A 26,722-nucleotide genomic window follows, 5' to 3' on the forward strand; every position below is an offset into this window, starting at 1 on the left:
TTACTTAATAAACTTTTAAAAAAATTATTTATTTTTGACTGTGCCGAGTCTTCCTTGCCGCATGGGCTTTTCTCTAGTTGTAGAGGGGTCGGGGGCTGCTCTTCCATTGCAGTGCTGGGACTCTTCATTGCTGTGGCTTCTTTTGTTGCGGAACACAGGCCCTGGGGTGCTCAGGCTTAATAGTTGTGGCTCCCAGGCACAGGCTCAGTAGTTGTGGCTTAGTCGCTCCCAGGCATGTGGGGTCTTCCCAGATCAGGGATCAAATCTGTGTCCCCTGCATTGGCAGGTGGGTTCTTTACCTCTGAGCCACCAGGGAAGCCCCTAGGGATGCATTTTTAACTCTTGAAGGATTTCAAAGAGGTTAAGGATGATGAACAATTACAGTTTTTTAATTTGTAAGATTCCAAGACTAAAAAAATAACCCATGACGGATACCATGGAAATAAAAGATTAGCATTTGAAGTTAGTTTAGGATATAATACAGTTGTAGAAAAGTGTTTTTTAAATGTCTCCAGCACTTTAAACTGTGAATGCACAATTTAAGAGCAATTTTCATGTAATTCCTTTCCAAGTTTTCTCCCTGTGAATTTATTTGTGATGTATTTATATAGCTATAGTAATTTTGACCATAAAAACTTTGTTTTTCCACCTAGCAATTTCATAGGCACTTCATGTGTTATTATGTAGTCTTTGATAGCTTCTTTTTCATGACTGCATAGTCTTATCAAAATCATACTTCGTTATTGAACTTTGCTGTTTAAAAAAATGTCTTTGTACACATAGTTTTTACTTAGGGTTTTTTTCTCCCATAAATTCTCAGAATAAGTTAATGGGTAAAAGGTATGAACATTCTGTTATTCTTGGTAAACACTGATATACTGATTTCTATAAGGCTGTAAACATCAGTTTGTATTGTCAGTAGCAAAGGTGTGTGAAAGGTTCACTATTTCCTCACCAGCATTAGGCAGTGTTAAATATTTTCTTGTGTTTGCTTTTCTCAGGAGATTTTTTTCTTTTAGATATAAAGAAGCTAAAATGTAATGTAACCAGATTTGTTGATCTTTACTTCTATTGTAGAACTTCATCTGTTGTTTTAGAAACAGTTTGGAAAGTCCTCTTCGCCTGGAGCACTGCTTCACAAGGTGGGACAGGGGAGGGAATTAGGCCACCAGGGGACATTTTGCGGTGTCTGGAGACTTTTTTGATTGTCACTGTGGTAGGGGTGTGCTACTTGATACCTCATATTGGTAGCGCCCTGGGATGATGCTAAACATTCTGTGGTTCAGAGGACAGCCCCTCATAAGAAGGAATTGCATTATCAGCATATTGGGCTAGATAATCCTTTGTTATTAGGGGGCTGTCCTGTGTATGATAGGATGTTTAGCGGTGTCCTTGGCCTCTACCACTCAGATGTCAATAGCTTACCCCTGTTAATAGCTTTATTGAGATACAGTTCTCAGACCATAAAATTGACCTATTTGAAGCTTACAGATTCACTGATTTTTAGTATGTTCAGAGTTTTCTAACCATCACCATGATAATTTTAGAAACCTCCCATTCATATTTGCCCACTGCCACCCCCAATCAGGCAACCACTAGTCTACTTTCTGTTCATGGATTTGCCTATTCTGAATATTTCATACAAATGGAATCAAACCATGGTTTTTTCTCTCTCTAGTTTCTTAGCATAAGTACTTTCATCCATGTGGTAACATGAGTTCTTCTTCTCCTTTTATGTCTAAATAATGTCCCATCGTATGGCTGTAGCACATTTTATCCATCAGTTGATGGACGTTTTGGTTGGTTGTACCTTTTGGTTAGTACCCATATTGCTATGAACATTTATGTAAAGTTTTTTGCATATACACGTTTTCATTTCTCTTGGATGTATATACTCCAGGAGTGGAGTTGCTAGGTCAAATGGTAACTCCATATTTAAACTTTTTTTTTTTTTTTTGGTTTTTAATTTATTTATTTATTTTTTCAGTAGGTTTTGTCATACATTGACATGAATCAGCAATAGATTTACACGTATTCCCCATCCCGATCCCCCCTCCCCCCTCCCTCTCTACTATCAGACTCTTTTCCAATGTGCCACTACCATATTACATTCCCATAGGCAGTGTATTAGGAGTCTGATTTCTACACATCCTCACCAACAATCCACTTGTTATTATATGATATTTGATTGTAACCTACATCCTAGTGGGTGTAAAGTGGTATCTCCTTGTGATTTTGGTTTGCATTTCCCTGATGACTGATGATTTTAAGCATTTTTTCAAGTACTTGTTGGCCATTTGTATATCTTCCTTGGAGAAATATCAATTCAGGTTCTTTGCCCAGTTTTTAATTGGGTTATTTATCTTTTTATTATTAATTTTAAGTTTTTAAATATATTCTAGGAACAAGTTTCTTATCTGACATACGGTATTTGAAATAAATAATAAATGTAAATAATTGGAAAATATTTTCTACTCTTCTGTGGATTGTCTTTTTACTTTCTTGAAAGTGTCTTTTGATAAAGCCCATTTTATCTTTTTTCCCTTGTGTTGCTTGTGCTTTTGTGTTGTATGTTAAGAAACCATGTTCAAATTTGGGGTCTTGAAGATCTATACATATTTACTCCTGAGTTGATACTTTTGGTTCTTATATTAAAGTCTGATTCATTCTGTGTTCATTTTTGTATATGATGTGAGGTGGGAGTCCAGCTTCATTCTTTTGCATTGTCTGTCCAGTTTCCTGCCACAATTTACTTTCTTTTTGCCCCTTGAAAGGCTAGATAGCCTTGTTGAAAATAAATTGAGCATGAATGTGAGGGTTCATTTCTGGACTCTCTGTATGTCTACCGTTAGGCTGTATCACACTGTCTTGTTTACTATAGCTTTTGGGTAGTTTATTAAAGCAGGAAGTGTGAATATTCCTTGTTTGTTCTTTTTTTTAAATCTTCTTTTGGCCATTAAGGATTTATTTTCATTTGAATTTTAGGATCAGTTTTTTGATTTCTACAAAGAGGCCAGCTGGGATTTTATAGGGACTGCTTTGAATCTGTAGATCACTTTGGGAATCCCCATGATGGAATTTCCATCTTAACACAAGTGTTTCAGTCTATGAACATTGGTAGTCTTTCCATTTATTTAGAGAGTCCTTAATTTCTTTCAACAATGTTTTGTAGTTATCAGTATACCTCTTATACATCTTTCATTAAATTCATTCCTAAGTATTTTATTTTTTTATGCTATGCTAGATAGAATTATTTTCTCTTTATAAGTTTCAGGTGCACATGCTGAAACTTATGTAGAGCCAATTATAATTTAACATCTGTGTACATTGTAATTTGCAAGCCTAGTTACCATCCATCATCATACAGTTGAGTCCCTTCACCCATTTCACACTCACCCCCAGATCCCTTTCCCTCACTAGTCTGTTATCTGTATCTATCAGGTTTTGTTTTATTTTGTTCTTTTTTTTTTTATTTAACATTCTCTGTGTGAGTGAAATCATGTGACGTTCGTCTCTGTCTGACTTACTTCACTTAGCATAATACTGTCGAGGTCCATCCATGTCGTGGCACATGGTAAGATGTCTTCTTTTTTATGGCTGAGGAGAGTAATAGTCCATGTATTACACCACATCTTTATCCATTTATCCGTTGATGGACATCTAAGGTGTTTCCATATATTTTGGTTATTGTAAATAATCCTGCAGAACACAGAGGGGCATCTGTCTTTTTGGATCAGTGTGTTTGTGTTCTTTGGATTGAGATTATTTTCTTAATTTAATTTTTCAGGTTTACTAGTTGTTACAGTTGGTATAATGAATTCCTGTCATGTGCAAATAGAAAGTTTTATTTCTTCCTTTTCAGTTAGATCCCTTTTATTTATTTTTTGGACTACTTGTCCGGTCTAGAACCCCCAATATATGTTGAATAGAAATGATAAGAATTGATGTTTTTGTCTTGTTCTTGGTCTCAATTGGAATGCGTCTAGTCTTTCTCTATTAAATAGTTTTATCTATGGATATGTTTGTATATGCCCTTTATGATGTTGAGGAAGTTCCTTCCTACTTCGGGTTTGTTGAACATTTGTGTTTTGAAAGGGTGTTAAATTTTATCAAATTCTTTTTCTATGTTTATTGACATCATCATGTGTTTATTTTTTATTCTATTGATAATTATGTCATACAGTAATTGATTTTCAGATATTAAACAACTGTGCATTAGTGGGATAAAACCCACTTGGTCATGATGTGTAATTCTTTTTATGTGTTCCTAGGTTCAGTTTGAAAGTGACAGTTGCTCAGTCGTGTCTGACTCTTTGTGACCCTCTGGAATCCATGGAATTCTCCAGGCCAGAATGATGGAGTGGGTAGCCTTTCCCTTCTCCAGGCGATCTTCCTAACCCAGGGATTGGACCCAGGTCTTCCGCATTGCAGGCGGATTCTTTACCAGCTGAGTCACAAGGGAAGCCCAGGAATACTGGAGTGGGTAGCTTATCCCTTCTCCAGCGGATCGTCCAGACCCAGGAGTCAAACCGGGGTCTCCTGCATCTGGGATTCCCTGGTGGCTCAGATGGTGAAGAGTCTGCCTGCAATGCAGGAGATCCAAGTTCAATCCCTGGGTCAGGAAGATCCCTGGAGAAGGAAATGGCAACCCATTCCAGTATTCTCGCCTGGAAGATCCCATGGACGGAGGAGTCTGGGGGACTACAGCCCATGGGGTTGCAAAAAGTTGGACACAACGGAGCGACGTCACTTCAGGTTCAATTTACTAGAGTTTTATAGAGGATTTTTTTTTCCATTTATTTTTATTAGTTGGAGGCTGATTACTTTACAATATTGTAGTGGGTTTTGTCATACATTGACATGAATCAGCCATGGATTTACATGTATTCCCCATCCCGATCCCCCCTCCCTCCTCCACCCGATTCCTCTGGTCTTCCCAGTGCACCAGGCCCAAGCACTTGTCTCATGCATCCAGCCTGGGCTGGTGATCTGTTTCACCCATAGATAATATACATGTTTCGATGCTGTTCTCTCGAAACATCCCACCCTCACCTTCTCCCACAGAGTCCAAAAGTCTGTTCTGTATTTCTGTGTCTCTTTTTCTGTTTTGCATATAGGGTTATGGTTACCATCTTTCTAAATTCCATATATATGTGTTAGTATGCTGTAATGTTCTTTATCTTTCTGGCTTACTTCACTCTCTATAATGGGCTCCAGTTTCATCCATCTCATTAGAACTGATTCAAATGAATTCTTTTTAATGGCTGAGTAATATTCCATGGTGTATATGTACCACAGCTTCCTTATCCATTCGTCTGCTGATGGACATCTAGGTTGCTTCCATGTCCTGGCTATTATAAACAGTGCTGCAGTGAACATTGGGGTGCATGTGTCTCTTTTAGATCTGGTTTCCTCAGTGTGTATGCCCAGAAGTGGGATTGCTGGGTCATATGGCAGTTCTATTTCCAGGTTTTTAAGAAATCTCCACGCTGTTCTCCATAGCGGCTGTACTAGTTTGCATTCCCACCAGCAGTATAAGAGGGTTCCCTTTTCTCCACATCCTTATAGAAGATTTTTGTGTCTAAATTTCTAACAAATGCTGTGTAGTTTTCTTGTAATGTCTTTATCTGGCTTTGATATAGCAGAGTAATAATGGCTTTATAATGAGTTCGGAAATTTTCTCTCCTTTTTTCTTTTTTTGAGAAGTTTGTGAAGATTGGTGTTGGTGTTAAATATTTGGTAAAATTCACCAGTGAAGCTGCCTGGGGCTGCACTTTTCTTTGTGGGTTGTTTTTGATTACTTGTTTCAACTGTTTATTTATTATTGATTTCATTTGGCTTCTGAAACTTGTTTTTCTAGAAGTTTGTCCATTTAAATGATCCAGTATTGGCATATAATTGTTCATCATATTTCCTTATAATCATTTTACTTCTAAGAAGTCAGTAATAAGTAGTGTCTTTTCTTTGATTTCTAGTTTTAATAACTTGAGTCTTTTTTTTTCTTGGTCAGTGTAACTAAAGGCTAGCCAGTTTTGTCAGTCTTTGCTGAAGGCCAAGTTTTCAATTTGTTGACCCCTCCCTCTGTTTTCTATTTCGCTTGTCTTCAAATCTGATCTTTCTTATATCCTCACTTCTGCTGGTTTTACATTTAATTTGCTCATCTTTTTGCAATTGCTTTTTTGAAAAAATTATTTTAGTTGAAGGATAAATTCAAGGTTACAGCATATACTTTAAAAATATTTTGGGGGGTTTTAAAAGAAACCAAAATGACCCTGGTAAGAGGTGGAAATGAATTCTGGACTTCCATTTGCACCTGTAGTGGAAAGTACTTGGCAGTTTTCTTCTGTAGCTGTTCACTGTGTCAGACTCTTGAGTGAACGCAGTGAATCATCACGGTTTGCGTGGGTTGTTACAGGCACATTTGATTCCATTGAAGCTGGACATCGGTGCATAGGTGTGCTGAACACAAGTGAGAACATGGAAACTGAGTGCTTGATGAGACAGACTGGTGAAGTGTAGCTGTCTCAACAAAATATGTATGGCTGTCCATACACAGGAAGGGAAGGTAGGCTGCTTTGCTTCCAAGACAGCCTTTCTTTCTTGTGTTAAATCTGCCCATAACTGTGAAAATATGTCAAGATCCTCATTCAGTTGAAGGACCTGTTGAGGTATTTGTGACGTTTAGAAACTGATGACAGTAGGTCCGAAGAGTTACAGAACACTTGGCCTGTTCAGTGAAGAAAGAGAATCATCATGAACATTGTGGAAATATTTCTATGGAAAGTACTGAATTGTTTGGCTCTGGTTACTGGGAAACACCTATAATTTGTTGCTGGAGGTGGGGGTAAACTAGATGTTGATCCTGGAATATAGTGTCTCTAAGGTATCTTTGTTTCTTTCTTTTGAATTAACTCAGGTGGGTATAAAATTGAGTTTTGTATCTATTTACTACCTAACTTTAATTGTGAATGTAAGTTAGGGGATAAAATGAAGCTGAGCAGCATTATAAAAATAATTAGAGTTCTGTCATCATTATAAAAATGACATCACAGTTAATGGTCAAGCAGAATGATTCTAAAAATGCTTCATTTCATATATACTTCTGGAAAACTGGGTATTTCAGAAGACTATATATGGGAGTAATTACCAAGGAAAGCAAGAGTTTGATTTGTATTTTAGGGCAGTATAAGGGATTTTTCCTTAGATGCTCCAAATAATAGAAGAACTACATTAAGAATATTTCTTAGATTCTGTAGACTGAGGAGGAAGAAGAGAAGAAAAACAGAAAGAGGGGAGTTGCTTTGGCATAGGTGGTGACTCTGTAAAGGTTCATGGCCAGGAGGCGGTCCCTGAACTTGAGCCTGCTCTCAGCCTGAGACAGCAGACAGCCCCTCTTCTTGGGTCTCTCCTGGAGAAGAGCCTGGTGTCAGGATAAAACACTGTGCTATCTGCTGTCCTCTTATCCTGCTTCCCCACACCGGGTTCTTTGTAGCTCTGTCCACTGCTCTTATAAAAGCCCTTTTGTCTAACTCTGCAGATCTTATGGTCACTGGTTCTTTCTGTGGCAACAGCCAGCTCACAACACTAAAATAGCCCTTTTGCAATAATTATTGCAAATACAGTCTCTCTGAAAAAAGGGGGGGGGGGGAAGAATATTTCTTAGAATCCTGGATTTCTCACGAAAGGAAAAAAATTCTGTTGTTAAAAATTCCAAAAAGCATTATTTGCAGTGGTAACAGTGTCAGTATTTTTCAGACATGCTGATCAACTGTTAATTGTAATGACGTTCATGAATTCATTTCTTATTTAAAAACAGTTAAATTTTGGGAGAGGAAAATAAGAGCAAGTACTTTTCTTACCTAGGAAAGTGTCTAAGTATAGTGTAATGTCAATTTATTTATTAATCCCTTTGACAATTTTTGCCAAATCTATGTAACAACTATAGTGTTATTTATTTAGTATTTTCCACCAAATTTGATTACTTTTTTTGTCTTTCATAAAAGCCAGATTTGTGTTAATACAATTTTTATACTCATAAAGTAAAAATCTAATATTAAAATCTAACTTTAAAAGTTTCAGTTGGTGAATTAGCTGTGTGGTCACCCTTTGGGAAATACTGGTATAGGGAAGAGAGTGTTGTTGTGGAATCCAGCCTGGTTTAGAATCCTGACTCCCATCGCATATTTGCCTGAGCAGACCTGAATCTGTTTCTGGATCATAAAATTGGGACAGTTAATACTAAATGAGTTCATGTATGTTTTAATTAAATGATAAAGTTTGTAAAGTTCTTGGTTCAGAGAAGATTTAAACTCTCTCACCATCCTTAACCCCTCACAGGTCATCTCTGCAAGAAGTTTCAATGTAGTGTCATAGTTCTTGGGCAATTTAGCTAGCTGCTTGGGGACCAAAATTGTCCCTCTTAATTGTATATTTATTAGAAATTAATCCACTTTTGGTCCTTGTTGATAAACTGTTGTGCTTGGTTTTCTCATTTGGATTAAAAAAATTTGAAAAGACAGTTTCAGTGGCTTTCGTGTTTTACAGTAACATTTTAAACTCTACCTGTATTTGTGAAAAATTGTGTGTCATATATGTTTTTTAGAACTTTGCTTTAAGGTTAATAAAGAATTCTTTTAACTCATATATAAGAAAAGCTGATTAAGGGCAGTAATTTAGGGAAATTATCTACAGTAGTCACATTTGCCCATGTTAGATTTGGTTAGTAAAAGCAAATCTTTTTCAATCCTGATCAAATATAACTGTTAGAAGAAAGTATTTAAATCAGGAGAATGTGGTTGAACTTTGAAATATTATCAGCTCATAGAAAATTTTGTATGATTTTAGACTATTTTGAGGCTTGAAGTTTTATTGTGATATTAGATACCTAATGTGAGTAGATTGGACTTCTTGATTTTAAATGCCAGTGGAAATACTATGTTCAGGAATAGCCATTACTTATTAAGTTTTAGAAGAAAGAAGTTGAATATACAGTTATATTGTACAATTGACTATAGTTATATGGTATACAATTATATAATTGAATATATAATTATGCAGTATAATTGCAATATAATTGGTAAGTAAACGTGAAGTAAAATGGATCCTTTATACTTCAGTAGAACTCCTTAGGCTAACTTTCATAGACAAGTTTGGAAAATTGAATTTTTTAGTTAATTAATTAGTGAGTGACTATAATACACATTTTTTAGATTCAATATATATGCCAGTAAAATAGGAAGGGCAGTGATCTTTGCAGTTTTTTATTTAGAACATTTCATGTGAACTTTCCATTACCTTGATTTATTCCCTCAATTAAGTCTTTTTTTTTTTTTAGTTGGAGGCTAATTACTTCACAACATTGCAGTGGGTTTTGTCGTACATTGATATGAATCAGCCATAGATTTACACGTATTCCCCATCCCGATCCCCCCTCCCCCCTCCCTCTCCACCCGATTCCTCTGGGTCTTCCCAGTGCACCAGGCCCGAGCACTTGTCTCATGCATCCCACCTGGGCTGGTGATCTGTTTCACCATAGATAATATACATGCTGTTCTTTCGAAACATCCCACCCTCACATTCTCCCACAGAGTTCAAAAGTCTGTTCTGTATTTCTGTGTCTCTTTTTCTGTTTTGCATATAGGGTTATTGTTACCATCTTTCTAAATTCCATATATATGTGTTAGTATGCTGTAATGATCTTTATCTTTCTGGCTTACTTCACTCTTATAATGGGCTCCAGTTTCATCCATCTCATTAGGACTGATTCAAATGAATTCTTTTTAATGGCTGAGTAATATTCCATGGTGTATATGTACCACAGCTTCCTTATCCATTCATCTGCTGATGGGCATCTAGGTTGCTTCCATGTCCTGGCTATTATAAACAGTGCTGCGATGAACATTGGGGTGCACGTGTCTCTTTCAGATCTGGTTTCCTCAGTGTGTATGCCCAGAAGTGGGATTGCTGGGTCATATGGCAGTTCTATTCCAGTTTTTTAAGAAATCTCCACACTGTTCTCCATAGTGGCTGTACTAGTTTGCATTCCCACCAACAGTGTAAGAGGGTTCCCTTTTCTCCACACCCTCTCCAGCATTTATTGCTTGTAGACTTTTGGATAGCAGCCATCCTGACTGGCGTGTAATGGTACCTCATTGTGGTTTTGATTTGCATTTCTCTGATAATGAGTGATGTTGAGCATCTTTTCATGTGTTTGTTAGCCATCTGTATGTCTTCTTTGGAGAAATGTCTAGTTCTTTGGCCCATTTTTAGATTGGGTCATTTATTTTTCTGGAATTGAGCTGCAGAAGTTGCTTGTATATTTTTGAGATTAATCCTTTGTCTGTTTCTTCATTTGCTATTATTTTCTCCCAGTCTGAGGGCTGTCTTTTCACCTTACTTATAGTTTCCTTTGTAGTGCAAAAGCTTTTAAGTTTCATTAGGTCCCATTTTCAATTAAGCCTTGTTTTTGAGTTCTGAAGCTAGAGATTCTGTTTTATTCAGTAGTATTTGCACTCCTTTTTTAAGAATTATGTGTAGCTTCAGTATTTTGTTGTACTTTTTAAAATTATTAAAACTGATTTTTAAAATGTATTCCACCCTAGAGATGCAAAAAGGTACACCCTTGCTTAAAAATCTACTCTAGCTGCAGTTTTAGTAACTGCCAGTAGATGGTAGTGTAAGTTCATGAAAAACTTTTTGCTTCCCTAAGTTGAGTGCTGAATTTCCATAAGTTGAACCTGAAGATTTTTTTTTTAAGTTACACATACTCTGAATGAAATTAGTCCTGGTGGCTTAAAAACGCCTATTACTTTTTATTTTGCTTTATAGTAATAGTCTTATTGCAGCATTTAAAAAACTCAGTTCTCAAACCCTAGGGTATATTAGAATTATTTATAGAGGGTTTGCTGAAAATGTTGCTAGACTCAGGTTCTAATTCTATAAATGTGGGGTTTGCTCAGAAATTTGCATGTCTACAAATTACCAGTTATGCTAATGTTAACATTTATGATATTAATGGTTAGAGGATTGCGCCTTTAGAACCACTTTTGTTGTTGGCAAAATACACTTAACATAAGGTTTACGATGACCATTTTTTTAAGTGTATGATTTACTGGTATTAAATAGATTCAGCTTTTTTTGTAACCGTGACCACCATCCATCCCCATAATTCTTTTTATCTTGTGGCACTATTAATAAACCTCTGTACCCATTAAACAGTAACTCTATTTTTTCCTCCCTCTAGCCCCTGGCAACAACTATTAAACTTTACATCTTTATGATTTTGACTACTCTAAGTAACTCATATAAGTGGAATCATATGGTATTTGTCTTTTTGTGACTAGATTATTTCCTTTTGCATGATGATCTCAAGGTTCATCCATGTTGTAACACATTGAAGAATTTCCTTTTCATGGCTGAATAATACCTGTCTTATGTCTCTACCACATTTGGGTTGCTTCCACGTTTTGACAGTTATGAGCAACGCTATGTACATGGGTGTACAAATATTTCCTAGAGATCTGCTTTCAGTTCTTTTGGATATATAGCAGAAGTAGAATTGCTGGATCATTTGGTAGTCCTATTTTTAATTTTTTGAGGCACTGCCGTACTGTTTTCCACAGCAGCTGTACCATTTTCCACCAGTAGTGCACAGAGTTTACATTTTTTTTACATCCTTGTCTATAGTTGTTGTTCTCTGTCTTTTGTTTGTTTTTAGATAGCCATCCTCCTGGATGTGAGGTGGCATCTCATCGTAGTTTTGACTTGTATTTCCTTAATGACTGGTAATGTTGCAAATCTTTTCATGTGCTTACTGGCTGTTTGTATATCTTTGGACAAATGTTTATTAAGTATTTTATCAAACATTATTCAGTGGGGTTTTTGTTGTTGAATTTTAGTTCTCTATGTATTTTGTATACTAACCTCATATTAAATACATGATTTGCAAACATTTTCTCCCATTCTGTGAGTTGCCATTCTGTGGCTGACATCTGGTTGTACACATTTTTCACTTTTCATGAAGTCCAATTTGTCAGTTTTTTCTTTTGTTCCCTGTGCCTTTGGAGTTATAGCCAAGAAATCATTGCTAAACCTGATACTGTGGAGCTTTTGTCCTATGTTTTCTTCTGAGAGTTTCATTGTTCTGGGTCTTATACTTAGGTCTTTGGTCCTTTGGGTTAATTTTTGTATATGGAATTAGGTTAAGTTCACCTTCATTCTTTTGCATGTGCATATCTAGTTTTCCCAATACCATTTATTGAAAAGACTTTTATTTCTTCATTGATTGGTCTTAATGCCCTTGTAAAAAATTACCTGTATAAGCGTTGCTTCTGGACTCTAGATTCTATTCCATTAGTCTCTGTCCGTCTTTATGCTAATACCACACTGTATCTTTTAATTACTGTAGCTTTGTGGAATGTTTTGAAATCAGAAGTGAGTCTTCTTGGTTTTGTTCTTTTTAAAGATTGTTTTGGCTATATGGTTTCTTTGAGAATCCAAATGTTAATTTTAGAATGGGCTTGTCTATTTCTGGAAAAAAAAGCATTCGGATTTTTATGGAGATAGCATTGAGTTTATAGGTCTCTATTGATAGTATTGATATTTTAATAATATTAAAATTTCCAGTTCATGAATATGGAATGTGTTTCCATTTATTTATGTCATCTTGAATTTCTTTCAGCAGTGTTTTATAGTTTTCATTGTACAAGCCTTTCACTTCCTTGGTTGTTTATTTCTAAGTATTTTATTCTTTTGATGCTATTGTGAATGAAGTTGATTTAGTAATTTCCTTTTCAGATTGTTTATGTGGAAAAGTGCAGCTGATTTTTATGTATTGACTTTCTGTGTCTTGCTGTTTTTTTGTGAAACATCTGCAGAGAAAATTTTACTTCTTTCTTTACAATTTGGATATCTTTTCTTTTTCTTGCTTTCCAGCAATAGGACTTGCAGAACTGTGTTGAGTAGATGTGATGAAAGCAGGCATCTTTGCCTTGTTGTTAATCTTAGTATTGGAAATACTTTCAGTCTCTCCCCAGTGAGTCTGATGTTCATTGTGGCTTTTTCATATTTGTCATCAATTATATTGAGATAATTTCCTTCTATTTCATAGTTCGATAAGTGTTTTTATAATGAGAGAGTGGTGGAATTCATCACATACTTTCTCTGCAGCAGTTAAGATAATTACATGGGTTTTTTTTCTTAATTTTGTTGATAATGGCATGTTATATTGATTAGTTTTTAAGGTAAACCATCCTTGCATTCCAGGAATAAATTCCTCCTGGTCGTGGTGGGTGATCTTTTTAGCATGCTGCTGAGGCCTATATGCTAGTATTTTGTTGAGGATTTGCATCCGTATTCTTCATGAGTATTGGTCAGTAGTTTTCTTGTGGTGTTTTTTTCTGATTTTGGTATGAGAGGAATGCTGGCCTCATGGAATGTGGAAGTGTTCCCTTCATTTCAGTTTTTTTTGGAAAGTTTGGTGTTAGTTTCTAGTTTGGTGTTCAGTAGATTTCACCATTGAAGCTATAGGGTCCAGGGCTGTTCTTTGTTGATAGGTTTTGATTTCTTATTCAGTCTCCTTACTAGATATAGGTCTATTCAGATTTTAATAACCGTTCTTTTAAAATGATCTTTGTTATAAATATCTTATTAATACAGCATTATTGTTAACTTTTTTTTTTTTTTTAACACTGTATTCATCTTCTACTACCTTAACCCATTTGGTCATATTTTTAGTAATGAGTATAAGTTCTTTGATTTTTTTTTTTTTTTATGTTACGTATTTCCCCCCACTGCTAATATATTATCCCACGTATTCCTTATTGCCCTTCTATCTGAGAGAATTATACCACATAGTGCAATATTCTTATCAGAAAGATACATAGGCCTGAGAAGTGTTTTAATTTGACCTTTTGTTTTTTTGACTGCTGTCAGTGGGATGGTATTAAAATAATACTATATTGCTCACATACTGTTATAAATTTTAATGGTTTTTCTTCACTTTTGACCTCTGTTTTTCTGAAGTTCATAAATAAGATGGCTATATTTTCTGATGCATTCTGAACAGGTAACATCAACAGACATTTAAAGCAAACTGTACATAGAAGCTACTTTTTTCCTGCCACTTCTAATTCATGTCACTTTTCTTTTGTACTTTCTGGGCATAGCACGTTTGCAGTGTAGCTTACGATGTTTTAGTCCTACCTAAGTATAGCATTGGAATGAAAATTTATTAAAATGATCACTGAAAACAGTTTAAACACTTAATTACGAGTTTACTTCTTCCATCACCTCACTGTGTAGTTTAGATTATTTCACTTTTTTTTGTATTGACATTTTAGAAAATCTGAGAATATAATGTCTTACAACTTCACCCTGTAACAGTGGGGAGCAAAAAGCAGTAAGCTGTTAATGAATTATACAGGTGTATTCATTGAGCAAGAAGAAAAAAGGAGTGTGTGGTAACTAGTGACAATTTGTCCATTAGTTTCATAATTTGAAACTAATTGTTGATATGAGAAATTAATGAGATTCTGTTTCACTGTTAATAAAGAGAGCAGTACATTTTCTGTGTTTTTCTCATTTTCCCTCCAGCATGGAGGGTGGGGTGGGGAAAGCAGGCATCTCAATTTATAGTTAATTTATTGTTCTGAAATAAACTGTATGTTGCTTCCAAATCTAATTTAATCCATAATAAATAAAATACTTTCATAAAAGGTTTTTAAATTTTAAAACTATGTTTCTTTAACAGATTTCCATAATCCAGGAGCTTGTTACTAATTATGAAACCTCTCTTAAAACGTGTGACTTTTTTAGCCCTTATGGTAAGTTTAAATTAGATTGAGTTGAAATTTGATTACTCATTTTAGTCCATTTTTAATCACTTACAGTAAAATTATGTTCATTATTATGTGCTACATGATAGCTGTTCACTAGTTTTTGAATTAGTGAATGAAATGAGAAGAGCACTTGCAATCTACAGTAATTAAAAACTTCCATAATCTTGTGAGGTGGGAGTTAGCCCCACTTTAATATGAGTAAACAGAACCAAGTGGTTGAGTAGCTTGACCAAGACCAGTAGTTAACGTTAAGATGTATTTTTCCTGAATTCCTAGTTTTTGTTCTTTGTACTTTGTGTTCATGTGCTGTCGTGTCTGACTCTTTGTGACCCCATGGACTGTAGCCTGCCAGGCTTCTCTGTCCGTGGGATTCTCCAGGCAAAAATACTGGAGTGGGTTGCTGTGCCCTCCTCCAGGGGATCTGACCCAGGGATCGAACCCACATCTCCTGCATTGTGGGTGGATTCTTGACTGCTGAGCCACTGGGGAAGCCCTAGTGTGTCTTACGCAAAATTAACTCTCATACCACATATCTTAACACCTAAATTTTCCTGATTATTTAAAGAAATGTATAATCGGTTTATTTGAATCTGGATCCAACTTAGGTCCACAGTTTACATTTGTTTGTTATGTTTCTGATATTCTTTTCATCTTGAGTGATACTGTCCTGTCCTTCCTTTCGCCCCCTTTTTTAGAGGCTATTTGTTGAAAGGTCATTTGTCTTGTGGAACGCACCATGCTTTGAATTTCACTGACTGTTTTCTCATGGTATCATTTAATACATCTTGCTGTCATCTATAATTCTTACAAACTTCAAGTTAGATTTATAGGCTCTTTTCTTCCCCCTGTCTTGCATGTTGTGTTGTACAACATACAAGATCTCAGTTCCCTGACCAGGGACTGAACCCATGCCCCTGCAGTGGAAGCACAGAGTCCTGAGCACTGTTCCTCTGGGGAAGTCCCCTAGGTTTATAAGCTTAATTAGATTCGGGTTCCATGTGAATACCTCGTAGGTGACACTCTGAACTTCCTGTTATAGCACATTTGAAGGCCGAAGGCCTTCTGGTTGTCTCTCTTTTTGTGAAACTAAGACTCATCAGAATTTAGATGTTTGTCAGCCTAATCTGGCCATGCAGTGTTTCTTATTGGTCAGTTACCTAGTGATTTTTGCAGCCACTGCAAAAATTGCCTTGGTCCCTTGTTTCATTCTGATCATCATTCCTTCTGCTTTTATTAATACTAGCTGGAGTTCTTATAAAGAACTTTTCCTCCTCAGATATTTGACCCCCCCTGAAATGGAGTGTATATGAGAGTAGCAAGATAAGTGCTTGGCTCTTTGCTTATATTTATTATTTGTGTCTTAATTTATGTTAATTTGTGTGTTTGCATTGTCACTTCATTTGGTCAGCTAGTCTAGGAGACCTTGTCTTCTGAGGTAACATGAGTAAATTCTCCTCTCTGTTCTTCCTTCCTCGTTTTATACCTGTGTGTCTTCCCTTCTGATACCCATTTTGAGAGCTAGGTTTTTCATGTTTACTCTTCTGTAGTTTCGGGGTAGAATGAGGAGCCAGATAGAGGTCAGGTGGTTGTTTGTGGCCATACTATCAGGAGTGTACTCTCCTGATACCCTTCAACTTTGGGTTTCCCTGGTTTGTGTCGAGGCCTGGATGATCCACATAAGCCCCGGCAGTTCTTGCCTCTGTGGGAGTTTTACTGTGGTGGTTAGGGACATGTTTTCTCCAGGCTATTTTCTCTGGCTTTTCCTGGACCTGCTGCCTTAATGCTGTCTGCCTGAGAATTCGTCGAGTTATGTTGATCTGCCTCTTTTCCCCAGATTGTTCTTTGGCATGAGGTATAGGTAGAAGCTTGTGAAACCAGCATCGTTCCTCTGCTTGGCTGCTGCTTTCTGAACTTTGTGACTTGAGGTTGTATCTCTTTCTGTTGAAATTGGTGATTTTTACTGGATTTTTTTGGTAATAGTTATTGATTTCATTATGCACGGGGAGAAAGAAAGCAAGTGAGTTGCTTCACTTTGCCTCATTCCTTGTAATAATTGTGTGTGTTTGATTGCAGAGAATGGGGAGAAGGAGCCCCCGACAACACTCCTCTGGGTTCAGTACTTCCTGGCACAGCACTTCGATAAGCTGGGGCAGTATTCTCTGGCTTTGGATTATATTAATGCTGCAATTGCTGGCACTCCAACTCTAATAGAACTATTCTATATGAAAGCAAAAATTTACAAGGTAAAATCTTGGTCATGCTTTTTGAATAGTTGAAGAATTTGGCCATTTTAAGGACCCATGGAGTTCTTTCTGTGTGGAGATAACTTTTAGGGCACCCTGATTATTTATTCCCAATATGCTAATAATCCTAAGGAGTTTTATGTTGCATAGTCATATAGTCAATGTTAATCGTTTCATTCAGCTCTGAGTAAATATGAATTTTAATGTATCTAAAAATTTCTCAATAGATTTGACAGAAGTGTAACAGATTTCTAATTTGTCTTTAAGAACTTTTTCTGTTATATCGTACCCATATTCTCTTAATCCTAACAGAGATGTCTTTAATACTTTCATCTCTTAAAGCATATGGGTAATCTCAGAGAAGCTGTCAAGTGGATGGATGAAGCTCAGTCTTTGGATACAGCTGATAGATTCATCAATTCCAAATGCGCAAAGTATATGCTTCGGGCAAATATGATAAAGGAAGCAGAGGAAATGTGCTCCAAGTTCACAAGGGTAAGAAATAGCATGTCATTGTCTGAGTTAGTAAAATTAAATTCTCTGGTGATGTGTGAAGTTTGCTGCTCTGGCTCCTCGGAATTCACCTTTGTCGTCCTTTTCTTCATCTTGTTTAGCTCATATGCTAAGTGTGATTTCTTACTGTGGTTGATGAGTGTGCATGTGCTCCTGGTGTGTGCGTGCAAAGTTGCTTCAGTTGTGTCCGACTCTGGGCAGCCCCATGGACTGTAGCCTGCTGGGCTCCTCTGTCCATGGGATTTTCCAGGCAAGAATGCTGGAGTGGGTTGTTGTTTCCTTCGCCAGGGGATCTTCCTCACCCAGGGATCGGAATCTGTCTCCTGTGTCTCCTGCATTGGCAGGCAGATTGTTTACCACTGAGCCACCTGGGAGGCCCTGTAGAGATGAGAAGTGAAGTACAATAGAAGTAAAGTACAATCAGAAATGAGGATATTTAAGTAAAATAAGCTCTGTGGTTTAAAAAACAACAAAGCACCCACGCAGCAAACCACAGCCAACTAGGACATGTCTGAAAAGACCCAGGAGAATGAGAAAGAAGGGGAAGTTGAGCTTTCTGAGGAAAGTAGTGGCCCCAAAGCTGGGCTCACCTTGCCCATCACAGTTGCCTCCAGTCATCCACCGTTGACAGGTTGCTGTGCCGTGTAGAGAGCTTGGTAGTTTATCCGTGCTGCTTCGCTGGCTAGGCGTGTCCCTAATGGCGGTGGGTAGCAGTGAGCCGGGGGAGGAGAGCTGCTAATGACTGCGGTATCAGTTTGTATCTGCTTTGTAACATGTAAGTGAAGTGCTCCTATTTCCTTCGTGCAGATTTTTCAGTTTATAGTATTTGGTGGAGTTGCTGATGCAGGTTGGTTAGTTCTAGTTGGTAAAGTTTTGAAATGAAAAATATGGTAGATTTCTTATAAACATATGTAGTTATCAAATGATGGCATATCTGTAGCCATGAAGAAGATATAAAATACCACCATAATTTTATTTACCCAGAGATAACTGGTTTTTATACTTTCAGTGAGAATTCTGAAAATTAAACTGATAACTTAAACAGTGGATGTGAAAAAGAAATGAAGACTAAACTTATGTAAATATACCCATATCTTTGCTGTCTTTCTTGGGGTCACATAAAATGCATTTTAAATAACTGTTCTAAATTGTGACAAAGCTCTAGTGTCCCTGTGTGAAACCAGGTACTCTGTGCTTTACATTCTCCTAGAAAACACACTGAGCCTGAATTAGCGAATATTCTTTTTATTAAAAAAAATTTTAATGTATTATTATATAATTCATTATTGTTCTTTATTGTCATACTAATCCTCATAGACATAGTTGTGAAAGGAAGTGACAACTGATGCCTTGATGTGGAGGAAGGAGACGTGCAAAACGGAAAGCCGGGCTTGAAGCCACTCTGAAGAGATTTGAAAACAGTGTTGTAAATAGCAGTGATCCTAGGTCAGCAAGGAAAAGGTTAAGTGGCTTTTGCTGAATAGGCGAAAGATAGGCAGTGCTTCATAGGATCCCTGTCTTAAGTAGGTTAAATAAAAGCTTCAGTGTTTCAAACTTGGCTTCAGTAACCTGTAGTCTTTTCTGTGTAGGTTGTTGACTGTGTCTAGAGCTGGGTGAATAGACATACAGTTTTAAGGTGGTAGGAGCCTTTTGGAAACACATTGATGTGTTTATTATATAATTTGTCACTGCTACTTATTGCCACCGCAATCCTTGTAGACATTGTTGTAAAAGAGAAAATGGGGTTTTTAGGATCTCTTGTGTTGTTTGCTTCCTTTATTTGTGATTGCTTCCATTTCAGGAAGGGACGTCTGCCATGGAGAACCTAAATGAGATGCAGTGCATGTGGTTTCAGACAGAGTGCATCTCAGCTTACCAGCGCCTGGGAAGGTACGGGGATGCTTTGAAAAAGTGCCATGAAGTAGAAAGGGTAAGTTAACAAGAGTTTGGGCCTCATTTTTCTCCTGTAAGGTGACCAGAAAAGCAGGTAGATTTCTACATGGGCTCATCTACCTCTTCTAACGACTTTGGAACACTTCACTGTGAAAAAATTCTCGATCTTTAGCCTTTCAAACATTCAGAAATTGTGAATAAATGATTCCTTTCTTTGGATCCTCAGATGGTAATGAGGTAGACATGTCTGCATATTTTTGTCTGAAGCAAGAAGAGAAGGATTAGTTAAGTTATTGTTGCTGTTACTAACATGTCCTCAGAATTTCTCTTCCCTAATCGGGCCGTTCCTTGATTCCCGTCCCCAGCCTGGAAAGACGCACAAGCCGAGGGCCACCCGCTTCCGCCCCGTGTCGGGAGCTGCTCTGTAGTCAGCCTCTCTCCAGTCCGCCTTCCCGGGGTGCTTGCTCTCACCTGCTGCACCTTCGCACCCAGCGTGTGGCTGGCTCGCAGGCTTATGTTATGACTTGCTAGGGTCATGTGTGCGATGTGCCTTAGTGAGGGGGGCTTTTCTTTTCCTTGTGTGTGAATTTTTGTTTTCCTGTTCTTTGTCATCTCTGAAGCACTCTCCTTCCAAATGGACCACGGGAGGAAAAGAGCCGCAATGCACCCCCGAGGCAGGCCTCGGCAGCCCTCGGCCGGGGGTCACTCGGCAGCCCCGCCCCCAGCTGGCACAGTCAGGTGAGCCTGCGGTCTGCACCCTGGCAGCACTTTGGCCTTCTTCCCCTCGTGACAGTTGTGAAGTTGCCCAGAGGAAGGCTGGACCTCTTGGGGGTGGCTTTGGTCGGGAGCTGGAACTAGGATTCCACTAGAGCCCTTTTCAGAAATAGGGTAGTTTTTGCTTTGTTTTGTTTTGTTCTTTGCTTTTTAAGCCTAAACTTGATGGCTGATTGTCAGGGAAAATCCTTGTCATCTTCTCAGAAACTATAAAGCCTTTGGATGGTAGGTGAACAATTAAGGCAATATCTAAGCATCCTAAGTTTAAGTCAGGCTCTTATTTCTGTGACCAAACCATAGATCACTAGCTTGTTTTGACATCCTAGACAATCGTTACTTTAAAAACATTCTGCTTGTTACTAAGGAAAGATGCATTTCTGTTACCCAGGACATTCTCAAGGAGCTGTAGCTTGAAACTTACATATGAGTTCTTCTAGCACGACAGTAATTAGAAGTTGATCAGACTTCTGTGGAAATCAGATTTGAACACCTTGGGATCATTGGGAACTTCTCCATCTGTAGTCCCATTCCTTCTAACATTAGTGACTACTTTATTCTTTTTAATGTTTTTTGTTAAAAAATTGTTAGGCTATGATTACTAGCTATTCCATTACTAAGTTTCATTTAGATTATGCTTTCTCCTGAGTTTTTAATGATTTTGAATAACTGCAGTTGACCCTGGAACAGAGTGGATATTGGGGTGACAACCCTCTGGGAAATTGAAAATCTCCCTGTGACTTACAGTTGGTCCTTTGTATACGTGGTTCCTATGTATCCCTGCCTCTGTATCCATGGATGCAACCAACCATGATCATGTGGTACTGTAGTATTTACTGTTGGAAAAAACTCACATATCAGTGGGCCCACATGGTATTGTTCAAGGATCAACTGTATTTCCAGTTTAAGAAATGTGTTTTGACTGGTAGAAAGCATTTTTTAAGGAAAAAAAATTATAGACAATCACTGGTTATCAGAGATGGTAGAAATCATTACCCTCTGGTTATGTTATGTAATTATCATCATTGGAAACTTTACTAAGTATCTTTAGAGTTTGCTGTTGGTACTTCAAAATATAACCAGAGGCAGATAAACAAGAAAAGATCCTATTTATATTCCACTTGTAAGCTTATCTTTATAGTGAGTAATTCATGCTAAAAGGAAAAACATTAGTATAGAGTACAAATAGGGTGGTTGAATGCTTCTGAAATAATTAACTTCTCTCTCTCATTTTGGCTGCACCAGGCCTTTGTCATGGCGCAAAGAAGCTTCTCTAGTTGTAGCGGGAGGGCTTCTCGTGTGAAGCGTGGCTTCGGTGGTTGTGACGCGCGGCTGTAGCGCACAGGCTCGGTGGTTCCAGCGCGCTGGCTTCTCTCCCTGTCTTGAGCAGGCGTGGTTGCCCCCAGGCCTGTGGGGTCTTAGTTCCTTTACCAGGGATGGAACCCATGTCCCCCTGCATTGGAAGGCTGATTCTTAATCTCTAGACTGCCAGGGAGCTCCTTGAAATTAGTTTCTAATAACATTAATGTAATCTAAAAGAAAATTCTTGATGATAACAATTGTAAGGATTTAGGAGTAATTACAGAATTAAAAGATACAACAGATACCTATTTGGGTTACCTTTGTGCTTGGGTTTTAAATATTTTAGTAAAAAGACCCAGAGGGATGGGATGGGGAGGGAGGCAGGAGGGGGGATCGGGATGGAGAACACATGTAAATCCATGCCTGATTCATGTCAATGTATGGCAAAAACCACTATAATATTGTAAAGTAATTAGCCTCCAACTAATAAAAATAAATGAAAAAAATTTTTAGTAAAGAAACAAACACCTTATTCAAAAATAAAACTTTGGGGACTTCCCTGGCAGTCCAGTGGTCAAGACTCTGCTTTGCCAATGCAGTGGGGGCACAGTTTGAATCCCTGTTCAGGGAACTAAGATCCTGCATGCTCTGTGTGGCAAAAAAAAGTTTTATATATATATATATATATAATTTTGCAGTTGACCTTCTAAATAGGTTATTGAATAGGGAACTAAGTTCCAAGAAGAACTGAGTCCTTCTGCCTTCAAGAATTCTTTCACTGAAGGCAGTTTCAGCTTAGGGCATACTGCTTTGTGCTCTTACTAATTGGATTTGAAATGTTAGAATTCTAGAATGGTCTACTGTAGTACTTTTTCTGTCTTCTTCTTGCCTTCCTTACAGGGTTTAAGATTACATGTAGTGATTATGTAGTCAACCCAATCTGATGTTTAGAGCTTACATTTTATTAAAAACAAGACACAATGACCACCTTCAGACTACTGGCTATAAACTTGTGTTCAGAATAATATTTTTAACTTTTTTCTTTTAAGAATTGAGCTTTTTTTCCCCCTTTTTTTCAGGTGATTAGTTTCTCATTATTTTAGTGTGTTGATTTATATCTTAGAGGAGCAGTGCATATTTCTGAAACTTTTTGATAAGATCTAAGGTTTCCAGTAGATCAAAATCATAGAGCGTTCGTAACTTTATCTTTATTATCATTAATTTTATTTATTTATGGCTGTGCCGGATCGTCAGTGCTGTGTGGGCTTTTTCTCTAGGTGCAGCACGTGGCTTCTCACTGTGGTGGCCTCCCTCGTTGCAGAGCACAGGCTCCAGGGCGCACAGGCTCCAGTAGTTGCAGTCCCAGGGCCCTAGAGTGCAAGCTCCGTAGTTGGGGCGCACAGGCTTAGTTGCTCCACAGCATGTGGGATCTTGGATCAGGGATCGAACCCATGTCTCCTGCATGGGCAAGTGGATTCTTTTCCATTGAGCCACACGGAAGCCTGTAACTTTATCTTCCATTGCGTCTTAATCTTTATCAAGTTGACACTTACTTTATAACGACAGATTTTCTATAAAGGAATTAAGAGTTGCTCTTTGCCCTGGTTGGTCTAGCTATTACTTCTTTTACTTGTTTGTTTGTTTATGGCTGTGTCAGGCCCTGGTTGCTGCACGCGAGGTCTTTGTTGCGGCATGCACGCTTCTCTCAGTTGTGGCACGTGGACCCAGCAGTTCCGGCTCACAGGCTTAGTCGCCCCTCGGCATGTGGGATCCTAGTTCCCCACCCAGGAATTGAACCTGTGCCCCCTGCCTTGTCGTTATAAAGATCTAAGGATGATAAAGTCACCTGAAACTGTTTACACACATCAAGCCCATCTCAATTCTTTGTGCTGGTGGTTAACTATAGGATGTAACCTGGTGGGGACACTGAGGAAAGAGGATATAGGACATCCCTGCACCATCTTTGCAGCTTCCTTTATCCGTGTTTATTTCAAAATGAAAAGTTAAAAAATCAGCCTAAGATGATTTAGTTGCTCTTAAGTAGGAATCTGCCATTCTTGAGCAGGTTCCTGAGACACAGGACTTTGAGCGCAAGAACTGAGAAAGCCTCAGACACACTAGGATAAGTGGGTTGCTTTGTTTCTGGAAGACGGTGACTGGAGAGAGGCAGCCTATGGGCGGTTACTGATAAAGAGGCGGCTTACATGTTTGTGGGTCCACACGGCTCCCTCGAGACCTCACTGAAACCTAATGCTCTAGGAATGTCTCTTGAAGTTGCGTCTGCCTTTTTTTTACACATAAATGTTTCTCACCCTAAGAAAACTGCAGCCTCTTAGACATTTCCATCTCATTATGTGTTCCATGATTTAGGGCACCGCCGTTTTTCCTCAGTCAGTTGTATTGGATTTTAAGATACTATACTGCTAGGTATCACTTGATTTATGTTAACCATGAACAATTATGTAATTCCTTCATTTAAAAAAAAGTTATTTGATTTGTCTCATTGATGGGAGGAATGAAGCTTTCAAATATAACATTAAAGCATGGTTTGTAAAGTAGTAAATATAAACTAATGTGAAATAGTCATTTTTTCCCCCATTTCTTTCCCTCACACTGTGTACGTTTATTCTTTTTAATGTTAGTATTTTAAAATATCAGGCTCTTAATGCAAGTCTGTGTATAATGTATTTCTAATTACCAAGACAACTAAAATTATCAAATGATATGAGCAGTTACTAATGTGTTTTCTGCACAATGAGTTACTAGGCCTCCAGGACAGAGGGTGATGAAGTAGTAGAAGAATTTGATCTGTGTTTCTGTAATGAATCATTCATTTTTCTATATATTTTTGGAGAAGCTAAAGTAGGGGAAAAGAAAGAAGATGGAAGTGGAGATGCATGTAGGGAAGAAAATAAAAGTATAAATTGTTTGGTTGGGGAGTTAGTCATCTTTTCTTTCATGTAAGGGATTAGTTCTTAACCCTTTGTGGGCCATGGACCCTTGGAGAATTGGTTGAAACCTTCAAGCTCTCTCCTTAGGAAAATGTTACTGTGCTTGTGTATACACAAGAGTCCAGATTAAGATCTTTTGCTAAAATGGGATATAGTTATATAAACAGGAGTTTAATGAGTGAGAGAAAACCATAACACTCTGTGCTTATAAAGCAGTTTACTGTTTAGAATGAATTTTAAAATAATTACTTGATCCCCTAACAACATATGAGATTGGCTGTATATATTTTTTTATTCCTAACTTAGGCTAAATAACTGAGGCTGTAGGAATTAAGAAGTCACATGACTGAAAACCAGCTTCTTTCTTGAGTTGGCACATACTGCGCTTACTGAATGTCTTCTGTGCCAGGGAGTGGGGATGGATGTGACAGGCTTGTTCTTGAAGAGTTCATGGTTGAGTAGAACCATCTGATGTATAGACATTCAGTGTAAACCTATATATGTTTAGTTTCCATTCAGAGCTCTGTTTAACTCTACCTTGCTGATTTTGAGGGAATACTGAGAAGTATTTGTTAAAACTAAAATATTGATAGAGTCTAATTTCCAGGTTTAAAGAATAACCTGGGCATCTAACTCTTTTTTTAGGCTGTGCCACATGGCTTGCGGGATCTTAGTTCCCCAGCCAGGGTGGAAAGCACCAAGTCCTCACTGCTGGTGCTCAGCTGTGTCCAGCTCTTTGTGACTCCATGGACTGTAGCCCGCCAGGCTCCTCTGTCTGCAGTGGGTTGCCGTTCCTTCCTCCAGGCTTAACCACTGGACTACCAGGAAGTTCCCCTCATCTGACTTACTACATAGAAATTGGGTATCATCATGAAACTTGATTTATAGGGAATGGGGATGGAATGTAAGGAAGAGAAGCTTAAGTTGAATGCAAAGAACCACTTGAGGTCCCTTGTATGTTAAACCCTGGAGAGGGCAACTAAGTGAAATTGTGACTGCTTACATTATCTTACGGGTTTTTTATGATTTTCTTTTCAAAAAGTAGACGTTATTGACTTAAATGTAAGGGGTAACTTTGTGGTTTTCTTTTCAAGCACTTTTCTGAGATAACTGACGACCAGTTTGACTTCCATACTTACTGCATGAGAAAGATGACCCTTCGGGCCTACGTTGACCTTCTGAGATTAGAAGATATACTCAGGAGACATGGATTTTATTTCAAGGCCGCTAGATCAGCTATTGAAATATACTTGAAATTGTATGATAATCCCTTGACCAGTGAAAGCAAACAACAAGAGAGAAATTCAGGTAACTAAAAAGGGACTTGCTTAAAGAGACTTGGAAAGAACACAGAGTTTTAGAATGTCATTAGCATAATGATGGAAAAGTGTGTTATCAAATGAGTGTGAAGGCAACATCAGATAACAGATATACCCCCAAAAAGTAGGGGGAAGACTTAGAAAAAGTTGATAGGGTGTTGTCCTGTAACTGATAATGTTTATGGGCCGTTTTTTTTGTTTTTTTTAAGTAGTGATTGAAAATAACTGAGGTTTTTAGAGAAAAAAAATATATTTGTGCAGCTTCTAATACCTACTTGACTGAAAATAGTAATGCCAATGAGAATATCTAAATACAACCTTTTACTCACTAACTGTCAATACCCAAGAATATTTGAGAAATTGTGGCATGAAAGCAGATTTCTGATCAGATCACTTGTGCATTTGTGCGTTGTCTCACTTCTTGAATTTTTCCAGAAGGATAATCTTTAGCTCCACTTTATACAGTTTGGGACTTGAGATTGAGAGAGAGGATTTGCCTAAGCCCATGTATTGTGTAGGAGGAAGGGCTAGGCTAGAGTTGGTTAATTTTAGTTGATGCAGCATTTGCTGTTGCCTTTGGTGTGCCAGGTTTAAGTTAATCATTAGGAATTTACTGTCTAAAAACTTGTATACAGTTGCCTCCCCACCCCCCCCATCCCCCCAGATATACTAGTGACAGTTGCTCAGTGGTGTCTGACTCTCTGCAACCCCATGGACCATGGTCCATGGGATTCTCCAGGCCAGAATGCTGGAGTGGGTAGCCTTTGCCTTCTCCAGGGGATCTTCCCAACCCAGGGATTGAACCCGGGTCTCCTGTATTGCAGGCGGATTCTTCACCTTCTGAGTCACCAGGGAAGCCCAGATATACCAATAGTATGCATTGAATAAGAATA

The 26,722-nt window shown here is 37.9% G+C and overlaps 1 protein-coding gene across 9 annotated transcripts in view; it reads left to right on the plus strand.

Moving 5' to 3' along the window:
- The window catches only part of NAA16 (N-alpha-acetyltransferase 16, NatA auxiliary subunit), a 67,199-nt gene that overhangs the window by 32,234 nt on the left and 8,243 nt on the right, over positions 1-26,722 (plus strand). For 5 of the 9 annotated variants that reach the window (XR_006271174.1, XM_043477725.1, XM_043477726.1 and 2 more), the window contains 5 exons: positions 14,750-14,822; positions 16,911-17,080; positions 17,423-17,575; positions 19,395-19,523; positions 25,605-25,818. Coding sequence is in view for 7 of the 9 variants with exons in the window: in XM_043477725.1 (XP_043333660.1) it covers positions 14,750-14,822; positions 16,911-17,080; positions 17,423-17,575; positions 19,395-19,523; positions 25,605-25,818 (739 nt within the window). In the remaining 2 variants the exon portion in view is untranslated. The other 4 variants (XM_043477729.1, XM_043477730.1, XR_006271175.1 and 1 more) reach the window with 4 other exon arrangements.

The sequence above is a fragment of the Cervus canadensis genome, chromosome 9 (genome assembly GCF_019320065.1).
Source record: "Cervus canadensis isolate Bull #8, Minnesota chromosome 9, ASM1932006v1, whole genome shotgun sequence".
In the NCBI taxonomy this organism is placed as follows: domain Eukaryota; kingdom Metazoa; phylum Chordata; class Mammalia; order Artiodactyla; family Cervidae; genus Cervus; species Cervus canadensis.